We start from the raw sequence: 14096 nt of genomic DNA, 5'->3' as shown, positions 1-14096 counted from the left end.
TCAACCCACGCGAAGATGATCGATTGAAGGTCGGAACTTGAAGGAGTCAAAGTTGATTGGTGAGTTTTTGGTGAGAGAGAGAGAGAGAGAGATAGTGGATTGGGGATTTTTAATCCCCCCCCCCCCCCCAAAACACACATACATGTATAGTAGGACACACACTAATCACACTTGCACCTCTTCCACTTTCAATCTTTGTCATTTAAGCCCCAAATCAAATAAATTCAACAAATTTTACATTTATTCAATATTCTAGTATTAATAAAACTTTTAAACGATTTCCAAAAAATACGGGTCTCTACAAATGTTGTCTTGAACATCAATGTGATACTATTGGTATACAAGTCAAACGCAGAGTTCTGTGCTTCTAATTGGGTCTTGTTTTTATTTTATTTGTATTCTCTAAATTATGCACATTTTCTTACTTAGAGGGTGTTTGGTTAGTGGCTTTTTGCATTTTCAACTTCACCTTTTTGCATTTTGGCTGTTTGGGTGCTTGGTTCTAAAACCAATTCTTGCTTAACTCATTCACCGATTTTAACAAAAGAAAACAGAAGTGAAAAGGAGGTCCAGAGCTCCTTTTCCCATTATTGTGTTTTTCCATTTTTTGTTCAATTACCAAACTGCCCTAGGTAAAGTAGACAATTACCAGATTTACCCTTAGTCCTTATCCTCTCCTACACATACGTTAACCGTTAGGCCACCTGCTCAAGACTCGAAGTAATGCAAATTTTTTAAGCGCAATACCTCAAAAAAATTATCCCTTTAAGAAATATATATTCAATATAAATTTAAATAAATGAGAAAATATTATTCATACATCTTTTAATACAATAATAAAGAACAAGGGCAACATGGTAACAACCCATCTCATAATTCATTCTCATCATTCATCTACTAAACACTATTCCTGTTACAAAATACATTCTGCACATATCTCCCAAACATTCCTACCAAACTCAAAACAAATTCTGACCATAAATCAAAAAGCTAAAAATTAAGTTGAAAATGAAAAATCAAAAAGTAGGCTCTCAAACACCCCATTAGTCTCTAAACTATGGATTTGCAATTCCATCCTTTCAACTATCATACTGTTATCTACTTAGTCCAATCAATAACGGAAATTTAGAATTTGGATGAAAAATACCACGCGAGGCCATGTTTGGGATCCTGTAGAGTATATACTTGATTATGATAAAAATTACTAATTATGATCCTTTAAGATAAAATGATCAGAAAAATAAGATATTCACATCGGTTCAAATAGATTAAAAATTAGAGCACTTAATTTTTTAACCATATTTTTTAATATATAACCTTGTCGAAAAAATTAAGTGCTCCAAATTTCAATTTGTTTGAATTGGTGCGAAGATCTTATTTTTCTGATCATATTATCCTAAATGGTCATAATTAATTTTATTTCTAGGGCTCCTATAATTAATATATCGGGGTCTTATGTGGCATTTTATAGAGGCTGACATATACATATTTTTAAAAAAAGACTGAGCTCTTTATATAGAATTTAGATTGTTTATACATTAAAAATATGGTTAAAAAATTAAGCGCTTCAATTTTCAATCCGTTTGAACCGGTGCCAAGATCTTATTTTTTTGATCCTTTTATCTTAAAGGGTTACAATTAATTTTTGTCTTTAAAGCTCTTATAATCAAATATCTGATCTACAGAGTCTCAAATAAAAAGCAGATACTTAATTATTAGAGCCCTAGAGATAAAAATTAATTATGATCCTTTAAAATAATATTTAGAAGAATTAGATTTTCGCATCAATTCAAACGAATTAAAAATTGGAGTCCTTAAATTTTTTTAGAAGGTTTCAATCCATCCCGCCTGTTACCATTCCTAATGTTTTTTCCTAACTTGAAACATTAAGGGGACAACTCTAAAATGAGTGATAGTTGAAGCGGGTTTAATAAAACCCCTGAACTTTTAAAAATTTTACAAAAAAATACCTAAATTTTAATTATTGAAAAAAAATTTGAATTTACCATTTCATTAACAATTAGGCCCTCGCTGTCTAATTTCGTCAACTTATAACGGATAGAGCTAATAGAAGGTGTTAACTTTTCTTCTTCTTTTTTACTTTTTACTTTTAAAAATTACTTTTAACTCTTTATTTTATTTAGTAGTAAATAAATATGTAATAAAGTTTTTTTTTACTATTTATCAAAAATTACTTTAGCCCCATTTTTTACTTTTTACAAAAATAACTTTAATTCTCCTTTTCGTTACGTTTCAACACCACCACCCTCCCACCCTTTTTTTTTTAGAAATCGACCTCACACCACCAATCAACCCCACAATCAACCACTAAAGCTCATGCCCCAATTTTAAAAATTCAAAATCACTTTCAACCTTTCTTTTTTTTTCTTTTTACTTTCAAAAATTACTTCTAACTCTTTTTTTTAGTAGTAAACAAATATGCAATAAAGTTCATTTTTACTATTTATTAAAAATAACTTTAACCCCGTTTCTAACTATTTGCAAAAATTACTTTCAATAACTATTTAAAAAAAGGAGAATTAAAGTTATTTTTATAAATAATAAAAAATAGGATTAAAGTAATATTTAATAAATAGTAAAAAAAATTATTACATATTTACTACTACTAAATAAAATAAAGAGTTAAAAAAGTAATTTTTGAAAGTAAAAGTAAAAAAAAAAAAAGAAATGTTAACACCTTTCGCTAAATCCATCCATTACAAGTTGACGAAATTAGATGGTGGAGGCCTAATTGTTAACATTTAGGTGTTGTTTTGTGAAATTTCTAAAAGTTCAGGTTTTTTTTTTTAAATTTCCCCCTATATTTTGCCCTAATATATATTCTACCTGTAGCCTACTCTCCAGCTTCGTGCAAATACTTCATTCACGCAATTCTGGTTTGTTGTGGATCATACATGGCCGATACATCGCCGGATTCACCAGATTGGGCTTCACTACCGGCACACCTTCTGGATACGATCGGGGAGAAGTTGATCGATCTCTCCGATTTCATCCGCTTTTCCGTCGTCTGCAAACCCTGGTTGTACGCGGCGACCATCGACAATCAACTGAAGCAGCAACATCGAGCCTTACTAGCACGCAAACAGATCCCTATGTTGATGGTTCCCTCTTCCGATCCCAAGGATAACAACAGCGATGGCGAAGGACAAGAAAAACGCAGTCTTTACAGTCTTACCCGCTGTAAGTTGTATGATTTTCAATTATCTCTTTCTTACAGAAAGAGGTGTTGTGGTTCTTCCCATGGATGGTTGGCTACTGTGGAGGACAATTACGCTATTACCCTTATCAATCCCTTCTCCGGTGTTTCTCCTATTACTCTGCCCCCACTTATGCAAGTTGATTCATACACAGATTTTTCCGAAATGGAGTATGATATCGTTAAAGTTGTGTTATCAGCTGATCCGTACATGGCTCCTGATAGTTATCAAGTAGCCGCTATATATAGTATCTTTAGTTTAGTAGCCCTCATCAAATCGGATGATGCAGCTTGGACTTATATTAGTAAAGAGCAATTAAGTTTAGCCTCCGACGTTATATGTTATGAATCCCAATTTCATGTCATAGATGAATGGTGTGGGTTGACAAAGATCAAATCTTTCTCCGGAATAGACCACAGTATTGAATTGGAAGCTATCATTAAACCTGATCTGACATTACCGACAATTCAATCATCCTATCTTGTGGAGTCGTCGACTGGAGAGTTATTGAACGTTGTACGTTATCTTGAACAGAAGGATGAGATTGATCAATATGTGACGTGGTATTTTAAAGTTTACAAATTGAGTAATTCAAGTGAGCAACCTCATCCAACATGGGTTGAGATCGAAAGCATTGGTGGTGATGCTTTGTTCTTAGGGGATAATTATTCATTCTCTTTACTGGCATCCCAGTTCCCTGGTTGTTGGCCCAATTCAATTTACTTCACAGATGACTTTATCATCGTTCAGCATATTAAGCCTCTTGGGCCTAGAGACATGGGTATCTTTAACCTAGTGGACAAGAGCTTCCGAATGCACTACACCCATGATCCTTCCCATAACGGTATGCCACCACCCATTTGGATTGTGCCAACACCACTGGCAAAGTAAGTATGAATTAGTTCAAAATTTATGGTGTTCAATGGTGATAGATCAGAGTAAGTTTAGTATTAGTAAGAGGGGATTGCACTGTACAATTAGGGTTTTGCGGGTGTGTGCAGTGTTTATTTTAATAATCTAAACTTTTTATTTTTTTACAGCAAATTGAGATCATTAACCGTTTCAAAAATCATAAAAATCAGATGTCAATTACTACCCACTTGGAATGAATTTATCTATTGTAAAAGTGGATTTGACAGATTTGATTCAATATCCAAAACAATTTTTATAAACCTAAATGGATTCTGAGCAAGTATTAATTGACATCCGATTTTGATGATTTTTGACCTAGTTAATTTTCTCAATGAGGTTTACAAAAAACAAACAGTTTTGATCATTAAAATGGACCCTAATCGTGCCTGCAAAATAAAAGTGTACTGCAGAGAAGCCTCTTCCTACTTTAGTAGCAATAATAAAGCAGAACTCGTTTTGTAAGTGACTATGATATTTATGTTGATGACAAAGATGATTATGGTTATTGTTATCTTATACTCCCTCCGTCCCAATTTGTTTGTACACTTTTTGACTTTTAAGTGTCCCAAAATATTTGTCCAATATGAGTTTGACTTGTTAAAATTTCCTTAATGCCCTTTCTCTTTCAAAAAATAATGCATTGGAGAATGTCCACTCCCATTTAATGCTAGGAAATTGAGGGGTATTCTTGGAAAATCAAAACTCTTAGAGAGCAATCATTATGTTCCCTTAAAAAGTTGATTTTTCAAAAATGGACAAACAAATCAGGACGGAGGGAGTAGTTTGTATTACCTTTCTCCATTTTCATGCTTGTCTCTTCTGTAATCCAATAATTGCGTATTACCTTTCTACTAAGTAAGAACTGGTAGCTTAGCAAAAAAAGAAAAGAAAGAAAGAAGTTAGATCTGGTATTAACTCTATTTTTGGTAATAAGAACATGATGGAATCATTTGTGAAGGAAAAATGTTGTTAGGGATTGGGCCCCCTGAGGAATTTAAAGTATTGGTCCCTAAGAGATCATATCAGCATTCCAATTTCCCAATAATAGTGGACTTCCAACTGGGAAGCAATTTCATGCAAAGACAGTTAAAACCTAGTTCCTCAAAATTAGTTGGGTTGTCTGTGTGTTGAAGTGGTAATGTGCACATGCATGCATGCATGAATGCACAAGTTAAGATGCAACATCTACAATTATTTCATAGATGCCGCGTTTGGTTTCTTATGATGATATGTTGTGCCTATGCCTTCAATGTTGAGCCTGAAACCGAGCCCTATAATGGGAATATGACATGAGAATGTAGATCTCAAACATGGCACAATATATTTCTGAAGTACCTAAAAAAAAAAAAAACATGGCACAATGATTCTCGTCTTAGCATGACCAGAAATTGGAACGCATCCTGTTATTAATGGTGTGGGTTGATTATGGTTCATAAGTGTTTGATTAGATAGTCAATCAATGGGATCACTTGATCCAACTTATAAATTTCTTGGTCCTAGAATCTGTCTAGAGTGGTGAACCTATATTACTTGTATGAAGCTTTAAATGGTTTAGTCCAATACACACAACAACAATATCATGTAGTTGATTGTTGTAGAAATGAGAAAGCTGCCAAGTAAGAGAAATAGGCAAGAAAGAGGAGAATATAATAACCGAATAAATTTGAAGATGCTAGAAGGAGCATCAACCAAATGCAGTTATGGTTCATCTCAAGTTGTTTCGTTGTTCGTAACGTAGACTGACTAACATTAAGGGTAATATGGTTTAAGTTGACTAGACTTAAGTTAAAACTTTTGGAATTGGATGTGCGTAGATGCTGTAATTTTTTAGAGGATGGAACTAGATATTCGAGAAGTGTCCATGGCTGCTGTTAGTTGCATAGGTTTGTGCTATGTTATCTGTGATCTTGGTGGTGACAGCTTTGGTTGTTCTCATCTGAATAACTACAAATATCATGTATGTTGGAGTCCTGCCTCCTTCGATTATTAATGCAGTTTTAAATGCAGTTTGAGTTTCTCAGACAGCTTTCACAGAGTTTTTTTTTTAGCTAGACATCCTTCTGTCATTTGAAGAAAAACAATAATTTCAATGGGAGCTGTTCAATTTCTTTGGCTAGTTCTATGCTGCGAATGGCTCCTGCTTAAGGCTCCTGAATCCCTGTTGTCTTGCACACTCGAATTCTGTAGTTAGTAGTTAGTAGTTACTAGACACTTCTTTTTTTTTGGATAAGCAAAGTTACTAATCTCTTTACATGTGGGATATGCAAAGTTCGGTATGATGTTGCATTCATTGTTTATGAACCTTTTGACTTGTTTGCTTGGTTTGTTCGAGCTGGCTTTTTTTGAGGGTTTTCAGAGAAAGCTTTCATGTATGCTTTCCACTCATGTTTTAGTTTTATTACTTCTTTTTCCAAAATTTTCGTCAATAAATGGAGATTTATGGAAGGCACTACTTGGGTTATTGGTGAGTGTGCTCTTATAATGGCTTTTATTGGGTTATGTGATTCTAGTTATGGTTGTTGGCGCCAAGAGTTTCATGGCCATTGTTGGGTAATGAAGTTGAGGATAGAATCATCCATAAACAACAAATTTTAATATGATAACGCCACAGCAAATGGAAACTGCTTAAATTAGAGAACTGCAAGGTTAGCAACGAGGATGGCCGACCGAAGCAGTCAGCGTCGATTCGAGAGAATTCCACCTTGGTAGTATTGGTTCGAGAATTCTCAGGGGAAGAATGTTAAATTGCCTGTGTCTCTGTTTTTGTGAGTGAGTCTTTTGTTTTTGTGAGGGGAGTCTCCTCCTCGATTGTCTTTGTTTTTTGTTTAAATGGCGCAGCCATAGGCAAGGTTTTTTTGGCTTGCCACATCCATTGCTCTTAAGTCTTAAGCATCCAAAACTCATTTATCATCATTATATTCTGGGCAAATTCACCGTCACTAAATGACTGATCATTAACCCTCATTTTTATTGGTTCTTTCTAGCTCTTCGATCCGGCCAACAGATATGAAAGTAATACGGAGTCTACTTAATTATTTGGAAAATCATCCCCTGCAACACAAGGAGTGAAAAAACGCGTGGCCGGCGTGGAATCACTCTCCTAAAAATTCGAACAGATTCTCTGCCCGCTTATTTTGTTCCACTGAGATGGAGTAATTTTTTTGTTGAGGTTGCGATTAGGGGCTCTTTCAAGAGCATAAATCAAAGAGGAATGAGGGAGTTATCAGCAATGGAAGGATTTAGGAGTGGAATTTGAACTGTTCACCCACCGGCCTGTCCGAATTGATTTTGCAGCCATGGGATCTAAACTTGGAAGCAAACTATCCCATGCATCCAGCTCGGTCGAATATCAAATCCCAAGTTTGAATATATCCCGCTTACTTTTTGTGGAAGTTGAGAAGAGTATATTGTTTACAGTATGATTTAACATGGAAATGACTCTTATCTTACCTTACCCAAAAAAATAAAAAAAAACCATGGTTAAGCATTTGATCAAATCCTGTTAGTCTCTCATATTAATGCCAAGTTGAACTTCTCTCCGGATAAAATAAAAATAAAAAAAATCCACAGGACTCACTAAACATGTTTCAAGATAAATGTTACTCATATCAGAAAAATAAAAAATAAAAACAAAAACTAAACCATAAACAAAAAAGAATGCTAAATTAGCGGGTAGTTCAAAAAAATATCATATGGCAACTTGTGACACTAGCGAATCGCTCCTACGGCACTACTCACCCCGATTGGAATTACTTTTTAAATTTTGATAGTGGCTCAAAACACTAAATCGATTTATTAGTGTGTAGAATGTGATCCACTTTTTGGTGGCACGAAAGAAAATGAATTACCCATGCCTAAGGCACTCCCCCGACTAAAATTTTTGGGTAGCTACAAATTGTTTATGGAATTTGATCAACAAAGAAGTACAGTATCAATTTGCTTATGGAATTCAAGTAAATACCAGGTATAAAGTTAACCCGGTACAAATAACTCAGCTATAAAAACCATTTAACTTGTTTACAGTAGTAGAGTTGTAAACTTGGAGTTTACACCCTTGTCATGTGTGGGTCCCATCGACAGTTTATTGCAATAATTTGAAGTGTTCATTTTGTAGGGCCCGTAAAATAGTGCATGTAATCAAAAAATCAGCTTGACCCAACACCGATACGTATACCAAAAATTAAATTTTGGTTTATAAAATCGACGGCCTGGATCATTTTAACTTATGCACTATTTTGCGGGCCCTACAAAATGAACGATTTAGATTATTGCGATAAACTGTTGATGGGCCCACATGGCCACACATGGCAAGGGTGTAAACTCCAAATTTACAACTCTGCTGTAAACAAGTTAATCTCCTTTTTTCAATTTCTATGAAGAAGGCAAGAACAAAGCAAATTCCCGGTGCCTACGGAACTCCCCCGAAAAGTACCTGTACAATTCTTTAGACTATAATAAACTCTCCCTGGAATCAATTTTAGTAGCATGGATACGGAATTAGGATAAATTTACTACTCTGACTTTACAATTACGTATCAACTAAGATTACAACAACAAAAATTCAGTTCCTAAGGATTGACTAAAACTATCAAATTAATCACAAACCAAACCTTTCAACTCATTATTTACTCTAGGGGTGAGCATGATCCGGATTAATTCGGTTTTATAGTAAACCAGTAACAAACAAATACCTACGGATTATGAGTTTGGAGAACCAAACCAACTCACAAAAGGCACAAACCAATCCAAACCATTAAAATACGGTTTGATTTCGGTTTTAAACCACGGTTTGCACTTATAGAAATTTAGGGTAATTAGTCTTGGTAGTGAAGGAATTATAGGACTAGGAATTGGAATTGGTTTTCATGTATAGAAATTTATGAATTGGGCTATGGAAGTTGGCTGATCTGGTGATCCATGTGCTTTTTGTGTATAATAAATTAATAATAATGGGAAATTAGGATTGGATTTGATATATAGAAATTTAGTCTAAATTATCTTGGTAGGGAAGAAAAAACAAATATTGAGGTGGATTTAATAAGATCAATAAAATTAGGAAAGTAGTTAACTAAGGCTCCCATATATATATATATATATATATATATATATATATTTGATAAGTAGCTCCCATATTTATTTGGTGAATCATAATTAAATTATATATATATATATATATATATATATATATATGTATATATATAATTGTATGTATTATACGGCTTGGATCCCTAACCATGAATGTGAATTCACAAACCAAACCATATAACGCGGTTTCTAATTTTTTTAAATCATGACCAAACTATATTACTAAAAAACTGAACCAAATCTTTCGATTTGGATTGGATTGGACTGGATTCGCTGTTTGACGGATTTTTTGCAGGGCCCTATAAAATAATATTCTAAAATTTATGGATATTTTTTTAGATTTTTGTGGGACCCGGAATAGGCCCAAACGTGTCTTTCCTAGCGTAATTTCCTGCAAACCATCCTTGTGATTAGAATTTCCGTATTTTCTTTCAATGGATGGTTAGCTGTTAGGCCATGTTTAATAGCCACATAAGGCCTTGGGATTGGACTAATAAAGTGGTTTGGGCTTGAAGAATCTTGTTTGGTTTAATTTTGGTGGAAGGGATTAGGAGTACCATGGGATTGTGAATCCCCTGAATGGACCAGATTACCCAACCCAAGGGGGTGTTATTACCAATCCTTTCCCTCTGGGATTGGATTTGACAGACTTTTATGCCTTCCTTTTTTATATAGATTGACAAAATTACCATTTTGCTTCAATTTTTTTTTTTTTTACCATTTTGCGTAAGGGTAAAAATGAAAATAGACATTTCAATCCAATCCTATCCCATGTAAAACAAACATGGTATACTCCTATCGTTTAATCCGGTGCAAAACAAACATACTCATTACCAATCCCTTCTCCTTACCAATCTCGATCCTAATCCCACCTCATTACCAATCCCTTCTCCTTACCAATCTCGATCCTAATCCCACCTCATTACCAATCCCCTCCAAACAAAACTTGCTATAAAATAGGCCCTTAAGGTTGTTTACTATGGGTACTGATAGTTTGAGTACAGATTGTGTGCACAGATGCTGTGTGGAGCCTACCTTGTGATCCAACATAGAATAAAACTGTTCATTATTTTTATAATAAATTTTTAAAAGAACCTGCAAAAAATCAACTCAATTGAAAGATCGGATCAAGTAAATAGAATTATACGAATGAGTTGAGATTCTGCAAGTTCATCCAAAAAATTAAGTTAAAATTAATGAACCGGTGTGATTCATTTGTGCGGAGTCTTGAGGCGGGTCTCTCGCAGCACCTATGCACAATCTGGACCCATAGACCTGTTCTTTTTTAAAACGGATTCCAAGCTTGGCAAAATAGTTTTTAATCAAAAAGTCTAGGTACACAACAACAAATACAACTCTTCACATATATGTGCGGTGTATGTGAAGGGTTGTGTTTGGATTGTTATGTACGTAACAATTTTGGAGTTTAATTGTATAGGATAATAAGTGGAGTGAAGTGGAGTTGGTGCCTCTTTTATACTCCCTTGTACATGGATAGAGTTCGATCCCGTAAGCAGGGCCTGCCCAATGGGATGTCGCCTTGGGCCTCCACATTTGGGCCAAAAATGGGGAAGCCCTTCCTAGATAAATATATATATTTTCTATGTGCAATTATAATACAAACTTCTTTGGCGATTCAATGGTAAAGTGTTTGCTCTTTCACATAAAATGCTTAGGTTCAAATCTTGGAAGGGTAAATTTTTGTAGTGTCTTTTTGCCAAAAAAAATTTCTACTATGTTGAATAGTATGAATAAAAATTATATATAGAAAAGTATTTCTATTTATTGTTTTTAAATTAGAATATTTATGTAAGGCATTATTCCACCACTTGGCCGAAGACATTCAACGAACGATTAGGTTAGATTCCCTAGGAAAGAGTAGGTTAGATTCAACGAACGATTAAAAAAAATTGTATAGGACAAGCGTGTGTTTCTTAGCAGCAGAGTAATTCTATTTGTAGTATGACAGAGAGAAGTCAAAATAATGGGAATTAAGGTTCCTTTTGATACTTAAACTTTCACTTTTTTGTGCCTAGATGATATCACGTTTTAGTGCAGATTCCATTTTTTTAATTTTTATAATCGGATGTCCAGCCAACTTATGTATATTTCAACAAATTTTAAGACTTTAAAGTTCACAATTAGAAAACCCTCCAGTGGCCCCGAGAGGGAGTACATTTGAACTCTTTGACATAACACACGTAGAAGCAAATTCGCAGATGCATCAGACCAAACAAAAAATGAACCCATGTTGGATTTAAAGCCACGACATGAGGGAGTTTCAGGACTTTGAAGTTAACGATTAGAAAAATCCTCTAGTGACCCCAAGAGGGAGTTTCTAATACATTTGAACTCTTTGAAATAACATACGTAGAAGCAAATTTGCAGGTGCATCAGACCCAAAAAGAAATGAACCCATGTGAGATTTAAAGCCACGACATGAGGGAAAAAAAATGCCAAAACTCTTCCTGAAGTTTAAGAGGAAATTATTCACAGCAGCAAAAACAACCCTTAACTACTGAACCTAACCTAATTACCAACCACTGCTGCTACCAGAGAAACACCTAACCTAATTACCAACCACTGCTGCTACCAGAGAAACACCACTCTAAAGATTAAACATGACTTTAATGGCACTGCCACCGCGAGCACTGGTTTCAAACGCCTCCTCCACCTCCTTCTGCGTAAACCCGAATCTGTGCGTGATCAACGGCTTCACATCAATCTTTCCACTGCTCAAAAACTCGATGCACAGCGGCCAGGTGTTCCTGTACCGAAAAACGCCAACCACGTCCACTTCCCTGGAAACAAAACAAATGTGCAAACCACAATTACCAGTTTTGATTAGTTCTACGAGGTCCGTTTCGAGTAACATGGGGACTAGTTTCTGTTTTAAGAAAACAGAAAAAACAGAATCAAGTAGAGGTACTACCTTGCAGCAGCAGGAGTGAGAGGCACAGTCATTTGGCAATGAGCCATTCCAACAACACAAACTTTACCACCGGAAGCAGTAGCCCCTAGAGCAGTGGAAACGGTTTTGCTCATTCCACAACAATCCACAGTCACATCCACCGCACCCCCCATGGCTTTCTCGATCTCTTCAACTTCTTTATCCACATCCTGCATAACAGATTTGCACTTGACATTTGCTTCGGAGAACGAAAACGAAAAACAAAAAATTGGGATATATGTTGGTTGGAAGATTTTTAAGAACCTGAATATCTGATGAAACTTTCACAACTGCGGCAGCGCCGAGTTCCTTGGCAACCGAGAGGCGGTGGTCGTCGACATCCACGACCACGACTTTAGGCGCTCCGAAAGCGTGAGCAGCGAGCAATGTGACCAGCCCAATGGGTCCAGCACCGAGGATCAGAACGGTGGTTTCGGGACTAACATTGGCTCGGCGACACGCATAGACGCCCACGCTGAGGGGCTCGCACATCGCACCCTCCTCTAAGGTCAGATTGTCGGGCAACTTGAAGCATAGGCTTGCAGGGTGCACTATCTGCCACATATGGATACAAAAAAAAATATGTTATTGACGGACAACACAAGCACAACAAACTCTCTTTGTACGTTTTTTCTTTTTGCATGTTTCTCAATAACTTTCTCTATCTATCTCTTTCCACTCATTACATCAAAAATATTTTTCACATATGGGAACCGTACAAAGGATTTAGTGTTTTTGTTTTGCCAAATTGTGGTTCAATAAGGCAATGAAAACAGAGTTGACTCACCTGATCGGCAAGGGAACCGTGGATTGGCGGAGTTGCGAAAAACTTCATGTCGTGGCATAGGTTATAGCGGCCTTCTTTGCAAGGGTTGCAGTGCCAGCAACCGATGCCGGGTTCCAGCGCGACGCGGTCACCGGGCAACAGCGATTTCACCTCGGTTCCGACTTCTTCTATGATCCCGGCGCATTCGTGTCCGATTACCATTGGCTCTTTCACTTGGTAGTCTCCACAACTCATGTGCTGTAATCATAAGAAATTAATCAAGATTAATTAGAAGTATTGCTGACAGAGTTAACCAAACCCCGTAATTGATCAGTAGTTAACAAGGCCTTACCTTGTAGTAGTGAACATCACTTCCACAGATACCAACAGCTTTGATTCTGACTCGAACGTCGAGGGCACCTTATTGTTTTTTGTGAAGACAAAAAAGGACTTATCAATTAAAAAGGAATAAAAGACCAAAAAATAAAGGGGAAATCTGTGAGCGTTAACTTATGTGCACATATTAGGAGTTCGGATACAGATTTTATGCACGTGAACCTCACAATACAACGGGAGATTCACGTGCATCGGACGATTCCGGCTAAATCTATATCCTGATCTGTGCACGTAACATTGCTTGAAAAGCAAAAGAAAACATGGAAGTACCGAGGGAAGGGAGCTTGAAGGGCTGAATTTTGAGGTTGTTGACACCAAGAAGCCAAGCTGCCCTATTCTCTTCGCCATGGCTTTCTTGAGAAATTCCTCCTTTACCCATCTTGTAGTATGTTTTATTTTTGGTTCTCAAACGTTTGAAAGAAGTCAATGTAGTTTGATAAGAGGCAATTGGTGAGGATTAATGGTATAATATCTATTGGGTATTTATAGGGGATTGAATTGAGATATTGGCTAAACTGTTTTATCCATATCCGATATGGGTATTATGAGTTTTATCCAAATCAAAGTGGTTGACTCTAATCCAACTATTAAGCCGATACTTACGGTAGGATGGATAATGTTGATATCTATTTTTCTTTTCTTTTTTTTACCATGTGTCTTATCCAAGTGAGGGGAGGTGAAACTTGTTTCTAAAGAAATGAGGTTTTTTGTACCAAATTTTTTTTTTCTAAGAGATGACACGAGAATTCATACCACATAGCTACTTGGT

At 35.9% G+C, this 14096-nt stretch overlaps 2 protein-coding genes across 2 annotated transcripts; one reads left to right on the top strand and one right to left on the bottom strand.

Moving 5' to 3' along the window:
• Positions 1-2862: 2862 nt before the first annotated feature.
• LOC131318984 (F-box protein At4g35733-like) lies at positions 2863-4635 on the top strand. Its single transcript, XM_058349064.1, has one exon. The coding sequence runs from the start codon at positions 2916-2918 to the stop codon at positions 4107-4109; it is 1194 nt and encodes a 397-aa protein (XP_058205047.1). The 5' UTR covers positions 2863-2915; the 3' UTR covers positions 4110-4635.
• Positions 4636-11662: 7027 nt separating this feature from the next.
• On the bottom strand, positions 11663-13788 carry LOC131318983 (sorbitol dehydrogenase-like). The gene is made up of 7 exons (XM_058349062.1): positions 13598-13788; positions 13284-13351; positions 12953-13189; positions 12430-12720; positions 12148-12335; positions 11820-12016; positions 11663-11779 (listed from the first exon to the last, which is right to left on the bottom strand). Exons 1-6 carry the CDS (start codon positions 13704-13706, stop codon positions 11824-11826), a joined length of 1086 nt encoding a protein of 361 aa, XP_058205045.1. The 5' UTR covers positions 13707-13788; the 3' UTR covers positions 11663-11779; positions 11820-11823.
• Between the last annotated feature and the right edge of the window lie 308 nt (positions 13789-14096).

Source organism: Rhododendron vialii, chromosome 3a (assembly GCF_030253575.1).
Source record: "Rhododendron vialii isolate Sample 1 chromosome 3a, ASM3025357v1".
Lineage (NCBI taxonomy): Eukaryota > Viridiplantae > Streptophyta > Magnoliopsida > Ericales > Ericaceae > Rhododendron > Rhododendron vialii.
This window is presented reverse-complemented; position numbering and strand designations above follow the sequence as displayed.